This window comes from Chiroxiphia lanceolata, chromosome 3, assembly GCF_009829145.1.
Source record: "Chiroxiphia lanceolata isolate bChiLan1 chromosome 3, bChiLan1.pri, whole genome shotgun sequence".
NCBI classification, from domain to species: Eukaryota; Metazoa; Chordata; class Aves; order Passeriformes; family Pipridae; genus Chiroxiphia; species Chiroxiphia lanceolata.
In genome coordinates, this window is record NC_045639.1 from 6,506,381 (window position 1) to 6,531,253 (window position 24,873).

At 43.5% G+C, this 24,873-nt stretch overlaps 2 protein-coding genes across 7 annotated transcripts in view; one reads left to right on the forward strand and one right to left on the reverse strand.

The window, feature by feature from the left end:
- The window catches only part of MACROD2 (mono-ADP ribosylhydrolase 2), an 848,490-nt gene that overhangs the window by 91,487 nt on the left and 732,130 nt on the right, over positions 1 to 24,873 (forward strand). The window lies entirely within an intron of this gene.
- On the reverse strand, positions 1,749 to 13,724 carry FLRT3 (fibronectin leucine rich transmembrane protein 3). 4 transcript variants are annotated; one of them, XM_032684584.1, is made up of 3 exons: positions 13,629 to 13,724; positions 5,624 to 6,369; positions 1,749 to 4,544 (listed from the first exon to the last, which is right to left on the reverse strand). In XM_032684584.1, exon 3 carries the CDS (start codon positions 4,496 to 4,498, stop codon positions 2,549 to 2,551), a length of 1,950 nt encoding a protein of 649 aa, XP_032540475.1. In that variant the 5' UTR covers positions 4,499 to 4,544; positions 5,624 to 6,369; positions 13,629 to 13,724; the 3' UTR covers positions 1,749 to 2,548. The 4 variants fall into 4 exon arrangements, with proteins under 4 accessions (XP_032540475.1, XP_032540476.1, XP_032540478.1 ...); XM_032684585.1 differs by lacking the exon at positions 13,629 to 13,724 and having other exon boundaries at positions 5,624 to 6,519; XM_032684587.1 differs by lacking the exons at positions 5,624 to 6,369; positions 13,629 to 13,724 and adding an exon at positions 5,481 to 5,617 and having other exon boundaries at positions 1,749 to 4,335.

The following is a 24,873-nucleotide window of genomic DNA, read 5'->3' on the forward strand; positions in this document are numbered from 1 at the left end:
CAGGTTCCTGAGGTACCTCAGAGGGGAGAGTATTCACTGAGTGTTGTTTTACCCTTTCCACAACTTGGAGCCAACTGGGAGAGACATTTCCATGTAAATAGTTTGAAAAGCCAGTGAAATCTCTTTAAATTGTGTTATTGGAGAACTGCTGGCAAAGAACTGGTGTCTGTTGCCAGTGACCCCCAGCCATTAAACCTGTCTCAGATATGAGGGGTCCCTAAATGGCTGCTTAGGCAAAGAACAGGTCCCTCCAGTCCATCTGGGCTGTTTTCCTTCCCCACTCATTGCCTGGGAATCCTTTTGCACGTGACCATAATGAGGTTCCACATGCTCAGTCTTGGCTTCCTTGCCCTTCCCTAGGCTGGGATGGGAAAACAGGGCGGAATAGTCTCGTGTGGTGCATTGCACTGAGCTGAGCACACCCTTGTTTAGGGTGCCCCTCTCCATGGATCCAGTCCATGTTCCATGTGAAGGCATAGTTTGTGTAAGGTCAGCAGGGAAGCACAGTGCTGCTCCTCCAGCTGCTCAGAAACTGCAGGAGGCTTTTTGGAAGGCAACAGTACTGTGGCACAGGGAGTTTGGAGAGCAGCTTCCCTGGGCACATCTGGAAAATGAGCATGAAAAAACCTGTGTGTTACTGGAAATGTTGGGTCTGTGCAGTTAGATGGATCCCTGGCAGGAGAATTATTTGCAGGCTGAAAACATCAGTCTCAGTGTTTGTCACTGTTCTTGTCATCTTCTGTCCTTTACTGCATTTAGAGAAACAGGCCAAGCACTGCTAAAATTCTCTTACAATTGAATTGCGTGTGGTGTGCATTCCTTCTCGTCTGAGATATTGTCTGAAATATTAAGTATTTTTCTCCTTATTTTCTGTTTCTGTTGAAAAATATTGTATCTCAGAGGGTTGTAACTCCATGTCTTCCCTCCCTTTCATCATTCACATTGTTCACAGTTGTGAAAACTTGTTTTCCAAGTAGTTAATACTAAAGAAGACCTTTAAGTGTAACGCTGTCAAGCTGAACACAGAAAAAGGTGAAGCTCATGACCAGAAAAGCAGTAACTTCTGAGTGGGTTTCTTATCAGTGCACTGCAGAGGTGCAGTGTGATTTAGAACTAGTTTTTCACATTAATTCATGAATAAGACCAGTATTTTTCATAGGTAAGTTATGTATGAAAAACTGGGTATTTTATTATTTCCTTTTTTCCCTTTAAGTTTTTAAAAGCTTGATACATGGTAGCGTTGGATCAAGGCACACACAAGACTGGCCAAAGGGCGTACAAAGCACTTTGGTTCTTTAGTGTAAGAAACAGAGTGATTATGGCAACAAAGAGTGGCTTGGGGTTTAAACATGAGATAGCTCATAGTCCAGCAGGAAGGCAGAAAGAAATACAGATTTATCAAGGATATTTCTGGAAAACTGTGACAGTAATGGGCAGTATTCCTGACTGTAAAGGCAGTGTACTGGACACAGACCTGTATATGCTTTGGAAGAGCTGCATTCCCCAGCTGTCTGCTCACCTTTGGGACTACAGTTTTTGAGACCTTGCTTATATTGCCTTGGTTTATATCCTGCTCTCTCTTCTGGTGAAACTGCACTTTCAGCCCTTTTTCTGTTCAAAGCAGTTTCAAAGTGTTGTCTCTCTCCCTGTCCTTTTCTCCCAAATGCCTGTGAGCATCCATCACTATTGTCTCTGTAATACACAGACCACTGGCTTTGATAACCAAAAATCTATCCCTAAACTCTATCTACCCCCTTGGTTTGTAGAGCCTAGCACTCTTTTTTTTTCCTTTTTTTTTTTTTTAAATTCTTTGTTAGGAATTTGATTGTTTTCTTCTAGGGATCAATTTTTTTCTTAACACGTGTCAAAAGCTTCAGTCTCATGCATGTCATCGATTGGATTATTTGCTTTTAAATTGGATTTCACCATTGTTGAATGGATATATCCAGACAGCTGATATTGCCCATTACTACACACATTTTTGTTTATTGAATATTGTCGTGGTTTACAGATTTAATAGACCCAACATTGAAAGTTCTGTGAGTTTTTGCAACCACTTCTTGATCTTCCTGATTTGCCAGGTTCAACATTATTTTATTGATACCAAAGTGAAAAATGGCCTGTGCTTACACTTACAAGGATCTCAGATGAATGTTCTGACTGCTCAACACGGCAAGAAAATTCACTTTCACAGTCAACAAGTCATCTTACTCAGTAGAACACAAAAGTTAAATGGTCTGTAACTTCAATATTAGCAAGGAAAATACAGTACAAATTACTAAAAAATACTAAAATATAGAATTGTGGTCAGGTATCCCCACTACATTAATCGCAGCAGTAGCCTGAAATTTGAAACTTTTAATAAAAAGTTCTTAAATATAAATTATATGGCAAATGTACAGTACATTGCTTTGTCAGTCTTTTAATCCAGTGTTTTGCAGTAGAACAGCAACTGTTAAGTCAGTCTTTTCTCGTTTTTCTTTAAAAAACAAAACAAACCCAAAAAAACCAACAAAACCCAAAGCAGTCTTTCGTGTCCCCCTCAGTATCATGAGTGTGAGTGATCTGAATCTGGAATACCACTGTCTCTGTAGCTCCTGTTACTACTGCTTTCACTGTGGCTGTTCTTGTACAGGTTCATGCCGTTGGGCGGGAAAATGGTGTGTATTACAAACTCCTCCTTGGACACTTGGTCGTTGGTTATGGGTATCATCTGGAAAGAAGTCTCCCTGATTTCCAGGATGGAGTTGTCCTTCTTGGTTCCCGCTTCGGCGTAGTCGTCCTTTCTCCGGCGTCCCTTGCTGTAGGCGCAGTTCCGGGAGAACAGGGAGCCGTTCCTGTGCACGTACCAGCACACCAGGGCCAGTAGTGCGATGGCCACCAGCGCCACTGCGCCGCCGATGATGGCGGCCAGGGGCAGGCTGGAGTTTTTGTAGGGTTCTTTCTCCTGCTCCCGGTTGAGGGTGGTGGTGGGGTTGTACATCTTGAGAGGAGCCGTCTCGGTCTCGATGCACTCGGGCGTTTCGTCGGAGAGATAGATGTTGCTGGTTTCCATGGGAACCATGCACACACGGTACGGCGATTCCGGCTCCAGAGCCGTCAGCAAATAGTCGTTTCTGTCGCCCGTAACTATGGTCTCAGTTATAGATCCAAAGGCAGGGCTGTGGCCCATCTTCAGCCAGCTCAGTCTCAGAGCAGTCATCGGCAGTGCAACTTTCCAGGAGATGTGGATGGTCTCTGTGCTGACAGATTTCACAAAGATGGTGATGATTTTGCGTACCGGGCTCGCTGTGGTTCTGTAGTTTTTATTTAGGTTGGGAGTCTTGATGTCGGGTTGTTTGGTCACAGACACCGGCCAGTGGCCCTGGGCCGGGTACAGCGTGTTCGGGACCGCGGTGGTGATTTGGATGGTGCTGATCACACCGTCGTCCTTACAATCAAACAGCTCCGCGCTGAGGTCCTTGATGGCCATCCCGCGCACTTTTTCGGGTGCCTGGCACATCAGTCCACGCACGTTCACTTTTAGAGGCAATGACTGCAACCAGTCCCGCACCCACTTCATTTTGCACCCGCAGTGCCAAGGGTTGTTGCGAAGGAAGAGCTGGGTGATGTTGTCCAGGTCATCAAAGACACCCTGAGGTAAATTGCTGAGATTGTTGTTGGACATGTCCAGTCGGTACAGCTGCCGTAAGTAAGAGAAAGCATTGGGTGGCACACGGTTGATGTGGTTCTCTTGGAGATAAAGCTTCCTTAGGTTTGTTCCTGGCAAATTTACCGGCGCCGCTGTGAGGGAATTGCGGACCAGCGACAGCTCTGTGAGATTGACTAGGTTCATGAAGACTTTGTCTCCCAGTCCATGATTGTTTAGAAGATTTCCGTCTAAAACAAGGCGTTTTAGATTTGTAAGGTCTTGAAGGGACAGCTCAGAAATCGTGGAAATACGATTATCATCCAAGCGTAGCTCTTCTATGGTTTTAGGCAAACCCCAGGGGATGGTGCTGAGGTGATTTCGAGAGAGGAAAAGAAGTCTGAGATAGATGTTGTCCCGGAAAGCTCCATCCTCGATGCTAACGGCAGAAACGGAATTATCATCCAAATGCAGTTCTTCCAGATAAGGAATTTTGGAAAGTGAATCATAAGTAATGGTCCTTATATTATTCTCCTGCAAATGCAGTTCCTTAACATACTTAGGGAGGTTAGTGGGGAATTCATCTAGGCTGTTGTGGTATAAATATATTCTTTCCACCCTAAGCAAGTTCTTCAGTTCTGAAGGAATCCCAGCATTATTTATTTGATTGTTCTGAAGGAAGAGGGTGGTTGCATCCTCTGGGATTCCTGTAGGAATAGACGTCAAATCGCGATCATTACAATATATGAAACCCACATCACAGCGACAAACTGAAGGGCATGGCTTGGCACTAACAGAACAAGGTGCCATGTCAAGTAACAGCCCTATTTTAGTCCAAACTAGGAAGATGCTCCAGGTTACACTAATCATGGTCAGGAATGATGAGATTTGTATACAGTTCTGATCTTCAACAAATCTAAAAAAACCAAACAAACAAAATTATCCAGATCATCAGTGAAGAAACTGCAATGAAAATTCAACTTCAACATTATAGAAGATATCTGAAACACACACATTAAACCAAAATTCAAACTCATAGACACATTTTGCTTTCTTTTCCTTACATCAATAATTCTGCCACATCTTGTACTAATACAATTAACTTAATAGGTTATTCTGCAAAGTGATTGAAAATAATACAATTGAGTATGTCTGATTTGTGAGTTGTTTTGCTTAAGCAAGAAGGCTCTTTATAAGGATTCCTTCACATTTCATGCATACAATCTTTGTTCACAGATACCAGATAAGTACAGAGTCAAAGTCACACCAGAGTTCAAGTAAATCATTCTATATCTGAAAGATAAGAAGTAATTCCTAAGCCAGCTAACTACCCCAGGAGCCCTTAAGTGAACTATAAAACCCTTACCAAACCCACAAGTCAGCGGTAGCTATTTTGGAGGTCCAAAAATAGCCCTAATGGCAAAGCATGATGTGCAGACAAATAAGGAGGGGCCAGTAAAGACCTTTTCCCAAGGCCTTCTGAGTACTCCACACCACATTGTGCAACTCCCAAACACTGTGGCCTCCTTTGCTTGGTGTTCAAGCAGGAGTGTTTCGAAAGGTGAGTGTCACAATTGGTAGAGCTATGGTTCTCTTGTTGACTGGATGAAGGATTTCATTACATGCTCAATTTCATGTTTAAATATTTGTCATTCTCAAAAGTCTTCTTTACTAAGCAGCACGCTAATAAGAGACTATTTGGCGGGTTTAACAACGTTTTCCCATCTTATTAGTAGCATAATATAAATTAACTCTTGAGACTGAGACTGTACTTTGCATTAGTAGTATGTTTGTACACTGAGCTCAGGTAATTAGCATTTTTATAGCTTTTAAGACAACATAATTCAATTACCATTGTAATTAGGGTTGTGAGAACTCCTGCAAGATGACCTGTGCATTAAGCAGTGTCATGACCTTTCCTTTTGTGGGTTCATATAATTATTGAACTTTATTCTCTGAGGCACAAAAAGGAAAATAAATTAATATTGATCCTACCGTATTTAAGGGTACGAGTAAGTTTTGTGCTTGAGGATATCCAATAAAGGAATGTCTTTCTCTCCAGTCACTCTCAGGGTTTACTCCATGGAGCAGTTTTGTCCTTGGAGGTGTTTACTCAGATGGTCCCTGTTGGTGGTGTGTGTTCCCTGGCTCCTGGCACGGCGCTCAATGAGCATTCCAACCAAGATTTATCATGGTACATAAGCACACCAGGCCAGGGCGTAGAAAAGCTTCAGCTTCCCTCTATGTGTGTCCTCATGTAAAGTCTGTGAATGAAGAGCCCCTTTTGTTTGGTTTAATGCCTTTAGCAGGAGTTACTTCCTTTGTAACTCTTACAAACTCTTCTGTGAAGCAGAGTAGTTGGAGGAGGCGACTTCAGCACCCCGTGATGGAAACCATTCATTATGCTGAGGCTGGAGGGATGGCAGCCTCTTCAGGAGGTCAGGGAAGGGTCCTTTTTCCTATCCAGAACCATCCAAGTATGACCTTTGTACAGTAGCTACATCCCAATACATCCACACCTCTTTGGGAGAACCATTTTCCGACTCTTGTATTTTAATGCTTCCTCCAGATTTGTAACGCAGGAAAGAATTCCTCCCGTGCTGCAGGAAGGCAAGTTACTCTACCACAGAAACGTTAGGTGGTCTTCTTCATTTAAAAAAACAAACAAAACCAAACACACAAAAACTGTTTCCTTCCCAGAAAACTCCCCTTGGAAAGCTTTCCTCGAACTCTTTAATTTCCTGCAAAATTAAAAACAAAAAAATTGGAATTAATAACAACTAGACATGGTGGACACTAGAATTAAGAGTTGCATCCCCGGAACACGTGACTTGCACACCTTGCTGTCCCAAAACATTGGTATTTCCACAAAATACACAGAGCTCTTTCAGGAAACATTTTGCTGCTTAGTCTCATGTTATGCTGGAACTATATTTTCCCTTGTTTCAGTAGGAAAGTAAAGGCAGAGAGTAACAAAATATTTGGAAATTATGTTTCCTACCTGATGACCAGTGATGCCTCCTGGGAGGAGGCTGAAATGGTTGCTTGCTTTGTGCTCCTGGTAAATAGAGATGATGATGATCCTCTCCTTGGTTTCAAAAGTAAAGGGAGCTAATTACTGTTCAGTAGGGCCTGGCTGAAAGGGGACATGTTTTTGCTAAAATACTGTTTGAATATTTCCCATTTTGCACCATGCTGATTTTGAGTTGGGGACTAGCCAGGCATCTGCATCAGCTCTTTGGCAACAGAAATACATATGTGGGTTTAGTCTGTAAAATTTCAGAAAATAAGAAAAACATTATCTCTTTTGTTTGATTGTGTTTCTTAAAAAACTCTAATTATTTTTAATTGGGATTTTTAACTTGGGCTACTCCATATCAGTACTGCAGAAGGTATCCAATGAGATATCAGTCTGTGTCCCCCAAGAGCCTGCAGGTAGCATGTTTGAAACAGAAGTGGTTAAATCTGAAATTTTTTTTAAAAAAATAAATCCCTGATGTTTCCTTGCTTCTCCCTTTCGTGACTGCATGTCTGTCCAAAGCACAATCCTTGGAAATGCTTGTCAGGAGCAGCGTGCTGAGTAAGCCTTGCTTAGCTGCTCTTCCTGGGAGCAAAACTAGAGCAGCTTCTGGTCCTTCATAAAATATTCAACCCAAACACAAACAACCCAAACTCAATTTTTAAAACTGCCTTTTGCGATTTGTGGCAGGTCCATCATGCAAACGGATCAGTCACTGCTCCTGCAGCAACAGGAAATGTGCAGTGATACAAAATCACTGAAGTAGAAATTATGCTGCTCTTTTTCACAGAAAAAAACATTAACATAATTTAAGAAACAAAAGCCCCCCGTTCCAGAGATGGTGTAAGTGCCCAGCGAGGGAATGGAGAAGCCTTTTCTCTGCTGCTGAAGCTCCTTTGAGCTTTGTTTTCTGCACCTTGTTTTCAGCCAGTTGTGCAATGAAAATAGGAGCTCAGAACGAGAGACCCCCGCTGTGGCATAAATATTTTAACATATGCTTTATCCAAGGCAAAAACTCAATCTGTGTGGCCACATTTTAGACTAGAAGGGAATGCATGTTTATTGGTAACTTATGTAATTTGGGTAAATTATATAATCATTACAAAATGGAACAAAAAGCTCTGTATTCTTTCAGGGTCCAGTGTTCTTGGGCTGCATTACTGAAGTGTTTGGGGAAAGAAGTCCAGCCCTATTCCTGAAACTCTGAAATAAACAGCTGCTTAACAGCTGTAGGAAAAAAAAAAGGTATCTCTTAGGAACTAATGTGAAGTCGTGACAGACGGTATTTTCTGGAAGGGCACTGTGAAGTAGGAATATAAATTCCTTAAATAGGCCTTTGAAGGCTACAGTAACTTTTAAGTACTTAAAATCATAAATTTCCTTTAGAACTCTGAGCTGTAAAAAACTTGTTAGTATTAAGTAAAAGGTTGGCTCCAGTATGCATACATTACATAGATCCATGCACATACAGAAAGTAAGTTCATTTGTTTTACCTTTCTAGCACATAAACTGTTTCCTCTGTGCTCCATTTGATAGTCATCTCTTCATTTATTGCCACTATTATAATAGCAGTAATGTGGAGGATTAAAATGAAAGCACTAAAGCTCATTAAGTTCCTGGAATTTTTTTCATCCCTCCTCTCAAAATTACATGAAAACAAGGGAGAGAAAAAAGAAAAGGTCTCTTTGGAGAAGACGACACTGTTTCAAAAATGTGGATTAAGACTATACCCCCCACTCCCTTTTCTAAACTTAGAATAGTTTTCTCCAGGTCTTGATTGTTTGATATCTTGCACTTCCCTTTTATAGCTGGAGCCGTAGCTGAAAACAATGTTTTTGCATATCAAAGGCTCCAGTGATCTGTCTACAGAGAAGAAGGGAATCCTGCTGCCATGCTCCAACTTTCCCCTTCTTGAGCTGTCTCTAAATATTCCCTGACACCAAGTCATTATAGCTGATCCGGCGGGATGAAAAGAAAAGTGACCCCCACTGGTACAGACACTGTGTCCAGGTTTCTGCAACATCAGACTGGGAGGCTTCATGGACGCATGGTTTTGAAAGGAGCCATTACTTTTGAACAGAGCAGGTTTTAGAAAGTCTGGGCTAAAATCAATTTTTTAATGCAAAAATCACCTTTTTTTTTTTTTTTTTTTTTGGTAACAAAAGGAACGTCAGAACAGCAGCTTTTCTTTGCTTATCTTTATGATGAGTTGAATGTTTTCCTGAACTTTGCTAAACCACATGGTTAAATTACTTTTCCTGGGACTGTGAAAGCAAGGGAATTACTACAGATAGTGGTAATGTGTGAGCCTTGCACGTGGACTTATCGCCTTGGCACAGCCAAGCAGGGGGGCATCTCATTTTAAAATGTTCAAACTAATTTGTGCTAGACAAGAAAAATGTACCTAAGAAGAACACTGCATTTATACTGAGGTCTGGAGCCCAGCTGCACTCCCTGTGCTGTAGGCAGGCAATGGCATAACAAAATAAATAGTTTTGGTATATTTGAGAAGTTGAGATTTTTTTTCCTAAAAATGATGTCAAAGATACCTTTTCTTTCCCAGCTGTGATAAAACGCGAATAAAATCAAGACCTGCCTCACTCGAGGTCACACAATGCTTATTTGAATTTCTAATCTACCTCTGTGTTCTCCAGCAGGAACTCTGGTAGTTCAGTGGCTCCTTTCTGACCATCAAAGTAACAGGGGGAAGGGAAACCCCTCAGTATTTTTTAGGTTATAAATGACAAAAATAGCATTTAAGTCACCACTAGAATATACATACTTGATAAGCCAAACAATTTGCTTAATCAGTGCACTTCTATTCCAGAGTCGCCTCTGTATTTGTTTAGAATCTGAAATGTAACAGAAACACAAAATGTGCTTATTTTTTCAAATACTTGTGAAGGCTCGCTACTGCTTCAATGCCAGTTGTGCTTGCAAAGGTCATGCTGCTGCTTAAACAGCTCCACCAACTTGTTTTCTTTTTTAAAAGAAGTTCCACAGTGCTAATCCAGACTTAAAACAATGCCCATACTTTGTTTTCTTTAAGTGTATTACTCAGGGTTAGTTGACAGTGACAGCAAAATGCTTTCTAAGCACCCTGTCTAGGAGCTGCAATTTCCACGATCATCATATTTCAGGAAGGTGCCCCAGTCTTTTGTTTGGTGCTGGGCAAGCAGAAGGTCCTCTAGCTGTCTTTCCAAGGGGTAAAGAATGCAGAGGAGTTTGTTAAAGTGAGAGTGAGCCCTGCAGTCAGGTTGTGTCTCTGCCTGTTGGTGAAATTTGGTTAATTGTTTTGTTGTTTTTTTTTTTTTCCTGTTGGAGAAGGTTTTATTTCCTCGCAAAAAATTTGCTCCCCTCTCTTGTGCAGTAGGAATATAATACTGCTTTTGTCTTCTTAGGTCTAACTCAAGTGTCTTAAAAAATGCAAATTTTTATGTGATCTTCCCTCAAACGCAAGTGAATCTGACTTAGGAATGGATCCCGAGTAAAAGCTTGACTCCACGCCTAAGATCAGCCAAACCAGTATTTGCTGTAAAGGATGGAAATGACCTAAGAGTGGTTCTCTTCTGAAGTTTACTTCTAAAACCTTGCCCAGTTTTGAAGATGCTGGGTTGAAAAGACCCAGACTATTACTCTATTCCTACTCACTCTCTTGTTTTGACTACTCTGCTGCTGCAAAGGTTGTGTGTTAAAAAAGCACTTTGAGGGGGAGTCTTTTGCAATGGCTTTCTGTTTTGTGTTTTAGTGCTCTTTGAGTTTAGCCAATTATGGCTTCTAGGTTTTCTTTTGAGAGCTGCTGCTGAGGTAACTCGCCCAGGCTTTAAATATAAGAATAGAGAACAAATGCTGCCATTGTTTCAAGGGGAAAAAAAAATCTATTTTCCCCCCTCTTGACAAGTTTAGGTAGAATTATACCTGATAGGGAGTTCCTGGCACAGAACCCCAGACGTGTAAAAATGTTACTCAAACACTGGATAAAGTTTCACTAGTTTTGTTTCCTTCCCCTTTAAAACAGCTGTTTGCTCATCTCCCGATTAATCAATTTGCTCCTCAAAAAATTAAGAAAAAATGTTTGGATTCTTACAGCTCATGAAAGGCAGAGCAGAGTTAGTGATGATATAATATATTTACTGAACACTCTTCCAGATTCCTGCCCTGAGTGGTGTTTGCCTGCTCATTAAAAATAAATGCAAGCAATCACATATTAATTCTTCTGTGCATTCCTGTGCTTTGAAGTGATGAAGGGAAAAAAAAAAAACTTGAGGGCTAACTAGCCATTAGCATCCATGTTTCCTGCTGGAAGGAGACAAAGATGGCCATCTCCCAGCTGAAGCCACTTCAAATAACTGCAGTGCAAAGTTCCTCAACTCCAGCAGTTGCTTGGATTAGTCACCGATCCTTACACAATATCTGACAACTTCCAGCTACTAGTGACAGAGGAAAAGTTAAAAGAAAGAAAAAAAAAGTCCCAACAAGCCAGAAACTCATCTTTATTTTGTTCTTGCTGTAAAGTGTATCCACTTTATTTCTGGAGATTAAAGCTCGCTGCGAGTTTACTACAGAGTTTTTTGCCCACTGGGGGGTGGTACATGCTACAAAACCTGTGCTTTTTAAGAGCCACAAGTCAGATGTTTTTTGCTGCTGTCCAGTTTTCTCTGCTTTAATTACAACAAAGTCTCCCGTTGAGAAAAACAGAGGCGGCCTCCAAAGGAGGGAATTAAAAAAAAAAAAAAAAAAAAAGAAGAAATCACTCTTTCACAGAGTTTACAGAATTTCCCATGCTGATTGTATTAACTGCAGTATTTATCTGGTTGTTCTCCAGTTAAAATGGTATAAATGTACCAGAAGAAAAAAAAAGAGAAAGAGAATTAGCATTTTAAATATATGCCAAAGGCTGTCACTGTTTCTGGTGTATCGGAGGAGCACAGAAGGCAGGAAAAAATACAGCTTTTAGAAGTGATTAAATGTGGATGGCAAAATAGAGAAGCTTGATAGCAGCATGAATAGAAGGATTAGAATAACCTCAGTATATTTTAAGATAATTGGCTTTCTGTAAACCCAGGTATACCTTTTGTTTATGGAATATTTGAAACCCGATCTTAAAGAGGGCTGTATTGTATGGTTTTGGAATAAATTAAAGGAAACTTGAGGGTGGGTTTTCTTTTGAGGGAGGGAAGGGCACTGGAACCTCTAATGTGTGGCATATAATGACAAGGAAAACACATACTGATCTTTGTTTTATAGCAAATAATTCTTTTCTTTGTACACTTGAATTGACAAATGCATTTTTCAGTCTAATTCAAAGAAATGTTCATTAAGACGCCGTATCCCCAGGCAATAGATAGTGAGCATAATTGATGCTTCTATCTTTTTGGGCAGTATATTTTAGACAAGAAAATTGGGGTCAGGATAATGAACTGTTTTTTAAAAGTCTGAACATTTTCAGCCTCTTCTACGCAGAGAAAAAGTATAAACGATTTATATGGAAATGCAGAACGTGAATCTTCTTTTTTTTTTTCCCCCAAGAGGCAATGAGAAAACGCATTCAGCTGCATCCGTGCTCTTTCACAGGATTTAAGATTTAATTGTAAAGTAATTCTGCATTTTGGTGTAAATCTGGTGCAGAAAATACTCCACTGTACTCTGTGAACTGGCCAGAACTGATCCCTTGCAGAAGGGGAGCGACTTGCCTTCAGCCCAAATTAACAGCCCGTCGCTAAGAGCATTCCCCGAATTAGTTAATCACAGACACTGGTCCTGGCGTTTGCAACACTCCTCTCGCAACTTTGCCTGGATGTGCCAGGGTTGAGCTCAAACCCCTTTGCGGTCAGAGAGATTAAAATTGAGGCGACCTCAAAGAGCAGGGCTGAGCCAGAGAGGCAGCTGTCTGTGCAAGAGCTGAGCTTTTATTCACCGAGGAGATGAGCTTGGAAACGGAGCAGCAACCAAAAAAAAAAAAAAAACCCAACCCAACCAACCAACCCCAAAATCACAAAGCTGTGCCTGGATGCTGAGAGCTACGGCAGATGCTGGGAAGCAGGACGGCTGCGCTGGGAAATGCAGGGATACTCGGGCTTCGCCTGAGCAACTAAGTTGCAGCTCCTAATTGCGTTCGAGGAAATGGGTTAAAACAAAGGTTCTGACACATCCAGCAGTCGCGAAATGGTTTTTGGGGTCAGAATCACGTAGAGATGATTCGTGCACAGGAGTGAGAGGCGAACTGTTTATTTGCGAGCCATCTATAAACGAAATTTGCTGCGCTCCTACGAGGGCAGGCAACCACCTAATACACCGAAAACAGCTGAAAAGTTGATTAAAACTAGGCGAGGACCTACGGAACTGCAGGGGGATTACCAGCCGGCTCTCTTTCCTACAGAAAGTGGGGCGTCGGGGCGGGAATCGGGGCCTGTTGCATTCATTCTTCCAGTGCAACCATTTTGTTGCCCATCTCCTCGCCCGCAGACTTTGTGGTGCGGGGGGGACAGCGCTGCGCAGGGGCTTTATTCTTTTTTTTTTTTTTTTTTTAATCTAAATAGATGCAGCACGCAGGGAGGGATGCATGGAAGGAGGGATGGAAGGGGAAGTTTCCATGCCGGGGGAGAGATTTGGGGTGCAGGCAGGAGGCTTCCCCCGTCCATACGCGCTGCACCGCGGGGGTCCCGCAGCGCGGGGAGCCGGCGCTGCCCTGCGGGTCCCCCCGCGGGGGGCGCGTTTGCGGCGGCTCCTTCTCCCGGGGGCGGCGCGGGCACCGCACCCGCGGCTCGGGGAGCGCCCCAGAAAGGTGCGGGCAGAGCCTCCGCGGGTCCTGCGCGCCCCGCCGGGAGGGCGGGCGGGCTCTCCCGCCGCAGCGCTGGGAAGCGGCTGGTGGGATGCGGGAGCATCGCCCCACCGTCCCGCCGCATCCTCCTCCTCCTCCCTCCTCCTCTGCAACCCGCGCAGCTCTCGCAGAGGGGGAAAAAGCGGTGATCCCGCGCTTACCTGCGGACGGGGCGCGGGCAAGGGGCGATGCGGGCGGTGGCGCGGCGGCGGTGCCGTGCTGGGGTGTGTGCTGGGAGCGGGTCCCGGCGCGGGCGCTGGAGCGGCGCGGGCGCTGCGCTGTTGGCGGGGCGGCCGCGGACGCAGCCGGGCGCGCGCCCCTCAAGTCGCGGCGGCGGAGCCGCGGGGGCGGGGCCGCGCGTCACGGGGGGCGGGGCCGCCGGCTGGGGGGGCGGGGCCGAGAGGGGAGGGGAGCGGGGCCACCGCCAGGGGGCGCGACAGGCGGCGGCGCGGCCGGGCCCAGGCGGGGGGGGGGGGGGGGCGGGCAGGGCGCCTCAGGGGCGCGGGGGCTCGGGGGAAGGTTCGTTCTTTGCCCTTTTTTAAGTTTTATTTTCACCCTTTTTAATTTTTCCCCTCCTTTTTTAAGTGGTGGTGCCGCCGTTGGCCGTGGCGGGAGCGAGGCGGCGCCCCTTCATCCCCTCCCCAGTTCGTCCCCCGGCGCCCGTTTCAGTGCCCGGCGTTGGCCTTGGGCAGGTGACCCCCCGTTCGTCTCGTCCCCCCTGCCCTCCCCGGGGCTTTGGGTCCAAGGACCGGTGCAACTCACGAGTTGAAAAATATTGGGAAATAAATAACTATAAATAAATAAATAAATAAATAAAATAATTAAATGTAAATAAATTCGTGCGTTCCCTCAGCCCCTGTAGTCAGATGGCGGGGAGTGTTTTTTCTCCTCCGGCATCTCCCTGCCCATGAGGTGTTGCAGGCGGTGGCTTTGGGATGTGGAAGTTTTCCCGAGGCATTTGATCCCGTTTGGGATCAGCGAGTGGATAAGAGCTGCCTGGTTCCGTGCTCAGCCCGAGATGGCACTTACCGGGACATATCTTACGGTGCCCAGTGGGACTGAGGTTGAGGGGTCTTGGGGCCTGGCTGACATCCTCAGGGATTTTTCCTTGGAAAACAAATTTTCTGCCCTCCTAACACAGCCAAAAATTCATGGTGGTCATAAGGCAAGCTAGAAAACACCTTCCCCAGGTGTTTTTTCCTAAAACGTAGTTTCTTGCTATTCGCAGCTTACCAGCACGTGAGTAGCGTTGGCTTTGGCAAATGAAGTTGATGTTTCCATTGGGTTTTCTTTAAATTTTCCATTAAAGCGGGATTTCCTTCACGGCACACAGCCGCTGCCTTCATGAGCATCCCGTTCTCTTTGTCACCAGTGCACAGCTGATCTTGGCCACCTCCTGTGTGGTTTTGACCAGTGCATTGGCCAGCACAAGGAGCTGGGGGAAGGGAGGCTCCTGAAAACTCTCTGCTGATCCCAGTTATTCTCCAGTTGTGCTTTTTGCTGCTATCAGAAGACACAAGGCCAAGCTCCGTTAAGTTCACAGAGTGCTTGACTTCCACAAATCCTATGGAAATTGTCACATAGTTGCACTTTCTGTGTAAAGTTTGAATACTTCAATTCCTGTTGTTTAACTTTTGGTAAAAGCAAATGAAAGTATCAAACCTCATTCTTTCTCAAGAGGAATGTTAATAAATTTTTGATGTATTTGGTATTTAGGTGTTTGAAATGTTATATACCTGCTATCTTTACTCAACTAATTAGAAAAAAAATAATTCTGAATTGATTTTCCTTGACAAGGAGGGAAAGGGATTTTTTTTTCTCCATCACTTCAATTCTAATCTTTCCCTGAGGAGAGTAAGAACTAATAATAAATTGACTTCAGGTTAAGGTACAATTGTCTGTATTGATAGTCCTGGCAGTGAGCTGTGCCCTGACCAGCTCAATATAATCAGCTGTGTTGCATATAAATCTTAATGCACATATATATAATATGTTACATGCATGCTATGGATACATATGTGCATGTGTTATACAGACAAGGGTATGACTGGTACTACAGTGTGCCAGGGGCTTACCCTGTGGGACAGAACAGCGAGCTGTGCAAGTACAGAAGCTGATTTGAAATGCTGCAGATATCTTGGGGATTTTTTTTTAAAACCGAGATTCTTCAAAGATTATAGCAGTGTTTTTACAAAAACGTTGTGTATTTGGTATTTCTCACGCCTGACTTAGTTGTATTAGTTAACAGATTCTGGGGTTACGTTGCTGTGCCATGTGGCTAAGCCTTAACACAGATCTGCGGGATACTCATAAAAGATGTATATGGTCTATCTCTCAGTTTAATTCCAAGGCCGGCCCAGTGCTGATGGCATCATTTAGAAATTACAGTACATATTCCTGAAGAATTCCAAAGGGCATGTGAGAAATAATTAGATTTTACCAGGTCACAGCTGCTCCGGAGCACTAAAAGGTCTTTAATATGCTGTTTCTGCAGATTTTTGACTGTGTTCTTTTATGTAAACTCCGTAAATATACCTCTTAAGGACGTGGGTAGCCTTTAAAATACTCTCCACAAAAAAAACCTGTCGTACGTGGAGAGCTTGACCACGTTCTCTGTCTTCTTAAAATGTAGAAATTCATGGTCTCTTGAATTCCAAGAGAACGGAGAAAACTCTGTTAATACGGATGGAGTTACTCATATGTTGGGAATAAAAATATGAATATTTAACACAGATGTGCTGAAGCCGAGGAATATAATGAGATATTTTAATTGAATTTCTAAGTTAAAATATTCTTTTACCTGTATTTTGTTTATAGAATTAATTAATGCTCCTGACACTGAGATTAAAGTTCTTGTCAGACCTATAGGGAAATTACCTTTCAGAAGACATGGCAATCTTGTTAACACTTCATGGGCTGAGAGAGTTTGGAAGGTGTCGGTGGGAAATTCAGAGTACTCACACTACATAATGCGTTTCACAGAATGTTAAGGCAAGTTTATAACACACACTTGGAAGGTGCTATTAGGTCAAAGTGATAATGATGATGCTTGTTTCTTTTTCCTGAGCCTCCTGATGTTCTGATAAGAATCAAAGTTCTGGGAACTCCCTCAGCCAAAGGTTGACCTGGATGACTCTCACTGTGACTCGGAGTTTTGGATATACTTTGTCCTGCTGTGGATTCAGTTCCAGTCAGAAACGTTTCTGGGCAGGACATTTATGAAATGATGAGAAACCAAACGCACTGATCGGGAGTGAAATTGGATCTGAGATCACTCACCCTCGGTGCAGAGGGAGAGAGCTGTCTTCAAGCACCAAGACTGGAGCCTCACTTCTTTGAGCTTCCCAAGGACAGATTTTTGTCAGATAAAGCTGAGAGTAATAGTTTGATATTCAATGGAATAAGCTGAAATGAATGTTAGTGGGTTTTAGCTTTAGGCTTTTATCAGGTTATATTGATTTTTCAAAGCAAGCTGTCCCAAATCCAAGCTGGGTATTGGCTGATTTGTAGAGACATCTAAGGAAAGAGGACACTATAGTATATGAACTTTGGTATGATACATGTCCTGTAAGGTTTCCTGATATTGACTAAGTACAGTTTCTCAGCAAACTCATATTGCATTTTATATTAGAATTTAATCTTTAAATGATCTGAACCATTTCAGAATTCGAATCCAGTTTTGGATATATTCCTTCCGTACATAAATGCCCGTCAAATTCAGCTTTTGGCATTGTGTATGTACGTAGAGTACCTTGCCGAAGTTGGTGCAGCAGCTCTGTATCAAATGCAACAAAAATGAGAATGTAATCGTGCTAGTAGAGCTAAAAATGTCTGAAGAGTCTAAAACTAAATACTCCTTTAAAATTAGGTGGCCTCAAGAGTGTTCCTTTCTTTTCCCCTGCTAGAAGAATGTGAGAGATAATAGTTGTAATTGTGGTTATTTTGTCTGTCTATAAGGGCCAGGAGGTTAGACCACTGCACCTGTATTTTCTGCCATTCCTCTCCCTTCTCTCCGTGCTTTCTCCCTGTTCTTCTTTCCAACTCTCCCAAACAGCCCCGGGGAAAAGCCTTGTCAACTCAGAAACACCCGTGATGCAACCACATCTCTGTTTTCCCTAAGGCAAATAAACAGCTTTGCTTGTGAGATCATGTGCTATGGATAGCAAAATGAAGTAACTTAATGGGGTACTTGAAATTGCAAAGCCTTTGAGTAAGGTATTTATTTTTTATTATTTACAGAACAGACTGAAATGGGTAAAGGAAGCTGACTACGTGAAGTTCATACCAAGAAAATTTGCTCCTAATGCTTAGGGTTGATTTTTGTATTTAGAAGGCAATCCTCTCTATTTGTTAGATGTCAAACCATGAAGCCACCACGACAGCACTTTTAGGAGAAGCAGAGCTAACTCCTATGAGGAACATGGAGTTTTTCCTTGCTTACTTGACAAAGTAAGCGGTGCTGTCAGAACAGAATAGACTTTCCGTGTGCTTGACGTGGCTTTGAAAGTGTGTTAAAGGAAGGAAAAAATAGTGTTCCACCAAAACAACCTTGAAAACCTTAACTGAGATTGTTAGTAACGTGTAGTATGTGCGAGGAAGAATCCTGTAAAGGAAAAGAAAAAACTTCTGTTCTGCCCTCAGGGTAGTTCTTACATTTGCAAATTCACATTTTTATGGATGCAACCCATACCCGGAGCCGAACAAAGTGGTAAATGCGTTTTTACACCTGCCTCTATAAAAAGGGTTCCAGTAGTACAGACATACTTAAACAAATAAAACCCCTAAACCTTCTGAAATGACACAAAAGAGAAATTCTGGTACAAATTTGGTCTTTCTTAGAGCTTTACTTGCTGCTTATGCAACAGCTGCCCAGAGCCAGCCTTCAAGGATCGAGAGGTATGCAAGGAAGTGGTGATTTGGGGCTTGCTAAGAAGGGGCTTGGGGTGGATAACTCCTTTTTGTCCATGTTCCTGTTTTGCCTGTTGGTGTTGGAACTCTTTGCCTCTCCTGAGGAGACAACAGTTTGGGGAAAATTCATGTTTCTTGTTACATTTCCATATGCAGTTTTGATAGATCTCAGTTCTTCACAGGTTTACACTGAAAACTTGGAAGTCACATGCTTTCTCTCGAGTGTATTTTCAGGCCATGAAAATGGCTCTTCTGGTCCTTACTCTTTGTTTGATAGCCCTGGAGAATTTTCCACCCCTGTCTTCCCTCTCAGCGTTCTCAGCCTGTCTCTACCAGGCTCTCTGCACACGCCCTTCCTCTTCCCCAGCTCCTCTCCTCCTCCTGCAGTGCCCAATAGCTGTTCCTCTGCACATCAACCCACACGGGAGCGTTCACATTCCAGCTCTTTGTGCATTGATCATCTGCTGGGAGAAGCTGCTTCTGCTGAACTCTCTGCTCTCCCTCATTGTCCTTTTCCTTTGCTCCCCCGCTTTTACATGTCAGAGTTTCCTATTTTCTTTCTTTCTCCTATTATGTGAGTGGTTTCACTTAGGTCTAATCTGGTAAAATTACAGTGGCCAAGTTCTGTGCAGTTGTATAATGTATGAGTTTCCCAATTTGAATATTTAGCATTCTGTGTAAACTCGAAGCAAGTGTGTGGGGATGTAGCACTGCTGAAGGCATCAGGTGGTGTTCTGTAATCTCTAAAAAAATGTACACCCCCTGCTTTGCAGGCAAATCAAAGCATTAACACACTGTTTTGGCCAAATGTACCACCCTGATTGTTTGTGTCTAGTCTGTGTTAACATCCAGCCAGGAGCCCGGGTCTGTGCCTTTACTGATTTGCTTGTGTAATACCTGGGTCTGAAATTGCGAAAGACTGTGCCAGCATTGAATATATGAATAACTCCAAAGTGTTTATTCTCAGAAAGGACCAAGTTTACATTGTCTGAACAGATTTGTTTAGTCCTAAATATGGGTGATTATTCTGACTTCATCTGTTCAGCAAGAGAGGGCGTTTCAGGAATGGCTTTGCTCAACAGCAGTTAATGGTGTTGGCAGGAAGTTACGAGTTGATATGGTCATTAAAAGCAAGTTAACAGGAATTTTGAAATTTCCCTGGCCATGTAGTTACACCTGATGGGACTGACTCAGGGAAAGGACCCACATGCAGAAACTTTATCTCAGTTGGGAAGGCAAGTCGCCTTTGTAGGAGAGTCAACTCCAGCAGCACTGTCTGCCTGACTTGGTGTGGAAGCTGCCGTGTCTTCAGCATCTGCTGGTGAATGTGCTGTGGAGAGATCCTTGAAGCTAAACAGAAAAAAAAAAAAAGCATGTGTGTATTCTCTAACCTTTGCTTTTCCTAGTTATACATTATTAATGCTGATTTTACTTTTTACCAGTGAAATTCTGTCAAGTTTACCTTGACTGCAAAGGAGATCTCGTTCCTAAAGTGCTGAAATGCTCAGCAAAGGTGTACTGTTTCCTTTGAGTCTCAGAAGCACATTCATGCTGGAGGGTTTCCTGGGTATTCCTAGAGTGATCCCTCTCCAGTTTTCACCCGTGTCCCAGTTGCAACACCTGGAGAGGATGATTGGGAACACTGATGAGTGGAGAGAAGCTCTCCCCTGCCAGGTGTCTGCCCAGAGCTCGCTGGTAAGCAGGGAAGTGAGGAGAAGGCCTGAGACCTGGGAATTACTTTGAACAGGTGATGGACATGCATTATTTAGTGGGTATGCCTTGCTGCTATGAGGATGGAGTTCCTTGAAGTGGTAAGAGGCTGAATTTTCATGGGAAACGGGATCTGAAATTCATTTCAAGCTTAGTATCTGGAGCAGTGTTCTACATTTTCTTTTTTTTTTTCTTCCTTAATCCATCTTTAATCTCCTTCCTCAAAGTTTTTGTTCTCTGGCCTTTTGTGAACACACACTAATTGCTGCTGCCAATCCCAAGGCCTGGGGGAAAGCGTTGGGAATCCTGAGGAGAAGTAACCTGTAGGAACCCGTAAAAGACCTTCAGCTCTGTGACTCAGGAAAACAAAGGCATTTCACCTGACCTCGGGATGGATGTGGCTGTCCGTGATGGACAGCACATAGGAGAGTTGACTTGTCTGAGATGGTGACAACAGCAGCTTTGTTAGTGAAGAACAGAGTCTGACTCTGGGCGGTTCAGAGGAGTAAGAGGTTGCAGAAGGCAGGATGGGAATGTTGAGTACGGCAGCTGTGCAGTAGATGAACAATTTCGTCAGGGTCTTGTCTTTTCTTTGAGCTCCTTGTTTCTCCTCTCAACGGTAAGGAAAACAAATTCTTGCCTTTTACACACAGAGCTCAGCATGTTTTTGTCTCCCCTAAGAGTGGTCTGCACTGCGGTAGCTTTGTGTCCAATTCACTGATGAGGGAAAAAAGATTTTCATAGCTGCTTCACAGTCACTCTCCCACCCGCTCCTCCACCCTCAGACCCACAGCTCTCCACTGACGGCTTGTGGCATCGATGCCAGAGGCTTCATCTTCATTTCTCTTGGAGAGGTGTTGGAGAGAAGGTCAAAGGCAGGCCTAGCTCTGCCGACCAAGCAGGTAAAGCCCAAGGCCTGTAGCACAGTCACTACAGTGCGAGTGGTGCCATGGGATAGAGAGATCAGTGATATACACTCTTAGGTGGTTTGGCTTTTCATTTCTTTGCTTGGTACTCTAGATGGGTTATAAAACCAGAATATAAATCAATTTCTAATCTTCAGGTATTATGAGAAAGCTTGTAGGTGCAAAACTCAGTTTTGCACATTGTTGTGAAAGCAAAAACTCTGTGGTGGTGTGACAGGGCTAGCTGGACCTACGGTCTGAATCAAGTATGGTGTGTCCATAGTCCTAACTGAAGCATTAATGTATCTCTTTCCACATAAGCAGGCTTTCAGATACAGTAACGTGTGAGAAATATTTAATTTCCATTTATTGACCAAAAAAAAAAAAAATCTTCATTTGAATGAGAGAAGCAGAGCGAGTCTCTCATTAAAACTGGAGCAGCTCTTGACCTTAGCAACGGTTCTTTAAAATCATGCATTTCTCAAACCACCAGCAGTGCCTAAACTAGCACATTATTTATAGGTGTTGCTCAACTGATCTGGGCCTCAGCGTGCCTTTCCTTAGATTAAAACCCTCACAAGATGCTTGTTAGAACAGCAACGGAGTCTTGTACATAAAACCTCAAACTCCTTACAAATAAATTGACCGTAATACCCCCTGAGATGCAAAGTATGATTTTTTGGAAGTAATGCTTGAAACATTTGCTTTTGTAGTTGTAAAACACTAAAACCAGAAGTTTGCCTTGCAAATGCCAGCAGATGCAACACCCAAACTCCAAGAGAAGCCCAGGAAGAGCTGTTAACAGCTGCACTGGGAAATTACCTTCATATTTAAATATGAACGCATCTAAAAATAACCCCAGTGAGGAATGAAAACTCCATTTGTTGTTAGCCTGCCTAGCATTTGTCTTTATTTCTAGTTGATGTTATTTTACGTTATTGTTCGTGGGTATAACAAAGCCTGTTTCATTTCTCCTTGATCATTTTTCCCAGGGGATGCAGAGAGGCTCTGATTGCAATTGTAAATTCTTCAGTGAACAAGTCGTGATTGCTGGGGATTGTTCAGCCACAATCATTTTGGGCCTGTGCCGGGTCAGCTCTGTGCTCTGTGCACACAGTGGAGCCTGGAAGCACAGAACAGAAGGGATTCAGGTTATTGAGTTCAGGTCCCTGATACTCCAGGCAAGATCATCTAAAAATGGGTTTGCACAATACATCTGGCTGGCTGCTGCCGCAGAGGGCAACCCCGGCTCCGCTTCTACAGCAGCTTGTGTTTGGCCAGTGCTCTGGTTAGCTCAGCTGCCAGAAATGCAGGCTTCCTCCCAGAATAAAATACATTTTGCTGGTGCTGCTTTTCCATCCAGCTCATGATGGAGCCAGACAAGTGCTGGTGCCTGCGGGACCGTCCTGTTCCACTGCGCTTTGGTGGTTGAGTCCGGCGAGCTGAAGTTGGCTGTTATGGTCAGCTTTAACAGTAGTGCAGGTATGCTTTGCAGAGAGGTGAAAAGTCAAGCTTTCAGCCTCATTAGGTGCTCTATTTAGTCTCCACAGATTTAATGGAAGCTCTCTGTGTATGTGTGCATGGAATGGTTTCAAGAAGAACCCGTCCGCTGGAAGAGCAGACGAGCCAGCTCTGAATGACAGCCAGTCACACTGCACATCACAAATTGCTGCTGGCTCCCTTTCACTTATTTGTTTATTTACTTCACCATTCTGAGCTGCCTGCAAAACAACTGCAGAGCTCTGCTGCCTGCTAGTTATGGTTTTCCACCCACCAGCGCTGCTCAAAACCGACTTTGACGCTGCATCTGTGAACTTCTGCCTCAGAGGTCTCGTACAGACTTGTTCTCAGTGAACGTGCGAGTTTGGCATATGCAGCTGTCAAACTTCTTATGGTTTGTGTCGCCCTGTCAGATTACCACGAGGGCAGTTTTCTTCTTTGCTTTTTAATTTCTGAAACTCAGAAATACTCGATTCTTTCTCTAACGTGTAATGATGAATCTACTGTATTTTTAAAAACCATAATGTGCTGGGGCTGTTACTGGGGAATTACTCTGTTCGTTTCCCGATGGTCTTAAGGATTTTAATATTTTGGCCAAATGCCTTGTTAAAGGATTGTGGTATTGGCATGGAAACTGGCACTTTCATCAAATTTGCGTGGCAGCTGTTCGTTTTGTCACCACTGTAGCAACCCTTTGCCCTCTTGCAATGTGTGGTGCTCGTGTTACTTTAGGTTTCAAGGAGGAACAGTCTCGTGTAACCATTGCTGAAATGTGCAGTGCTTAGTCTGGGAGTCTCCTGAGCAGTAAGGATGAAAACAGGGCAGATACCCATCTCTTCACCCTCAGGACCAGTGACAGGACTCGAGGAAATGACATGGAACTGAGTCAGGGGAGGTTTAAGTTGGATATTAGGAAAGGTTCTTCACCCAGAGGGTGGTTGGCCTCTGGCACAGGCTCCCCAGAGCAGTAGTCACAGCACCAAACCTGTCTGACTTCAAGAAGTGTTTGGACAACGCTCTCGGCACATTCTTGGGCTATCCTGTGCAGGGCCAGGAGTTTGACTCCATGATCCCGATGGGTCCTTTCCAGCTCAGCATATTCTGTGATTCTGTGATTAATCCTACGAAATCCACCTGCCTTCTCATCTAAAGGTGGTTTGGGCTCATTCCCTTCTTACAGATGAAGAGAAGTTATTAATGTTGACCATTAGCTGCTTTTGGAGTGACTGCTGGGAAAACATCACTGCAACTGTGTAAACCCAGGAATGCTGTGGAAAAACCCTGGGAATGGGCACTTTGTCCTATGGTATGGGACCCCAATCTTTAGAATACTGTGTACTAGGAAGGCATGTTCACATTTGTTGGGCCAGAGAGCCAGGAGGACATGGGATGGGTTTGCATTTCATTTGGGTGAGCAGACGCGTTGCTGTGTTGTGTTTGTGGCAAAAGGCAGAGGTGGATGGGAACGGAGCAGCCATGGAGCCAAACCAGGAGTCATTTGCAGGAGTAACGATGAGGCAGCGCCGGAACAGGCACTGACCTGTTGCTGGCCTGCCAGGGATTGTACCTCTGCTCTTTGAAGCTCTACAAGTTTAACAGTTTTAACCTAAAGACTTCCAAATTCTGTTGAATATCTGTATAATGCCGTAGATAGCTTTACGGATATTGTTTTTCTTTCATCTGTGGCAGCACTGTGCTGCCTGGATTATAGGCCTCTTTTTGAAATTGCTAATTAAGGTTCCTCCGAAGTTTTGGATTTGAAGGCTGGGCTGAGTCTTTTCGGGGTTGGCTCCAAAGTAGGTGTTGTAAATTTTGCAGGCATGAGTGTGTTGTTTAGAAAACAGATGTTGTTTGATATCTTCAAATCACCTGACTTTTTCTGGGTTAAGAGGGAGAGCACTGCAGACAAAGAGGATTTTTAAAGCCTGTGCTCTCAGTCTGTGTGTCCCGTGGCCTGCCAGCTCTTTTACCTCTTTCTGGATGGCTTAGTCATACACATAGTTAGTGGTGAGTCTGCTTTAATGTAGGCACTTGAGGCCTGTGTATTGGGCCTGTTATTTGAAGTGGAGTTCACAGCACACGCCTTTTAAAATTTTAAAACAATTACTTTGTAATAGTGTATTGCAGCAGAGAAAACAAATTGGTTAGGAGTGCAGGAGTAAATAATCTGCTGGAATAAGGAAAAAAACCCCATTTACAAGAATAAAGAAAATATTTTATGGCTTCTAGAACTTTTTTTATAATCGCATGTGACTGCTTTTCTCCCTGCCTGTGCTCTGCACACATGTGCACATACATATTTTCCTTACATTCCAAGTGTTTCTGCTCAGAGCAGCGAGTTTCAGGCACAAATGTTGTTAGGGAAATATCAACCCTGGAAACG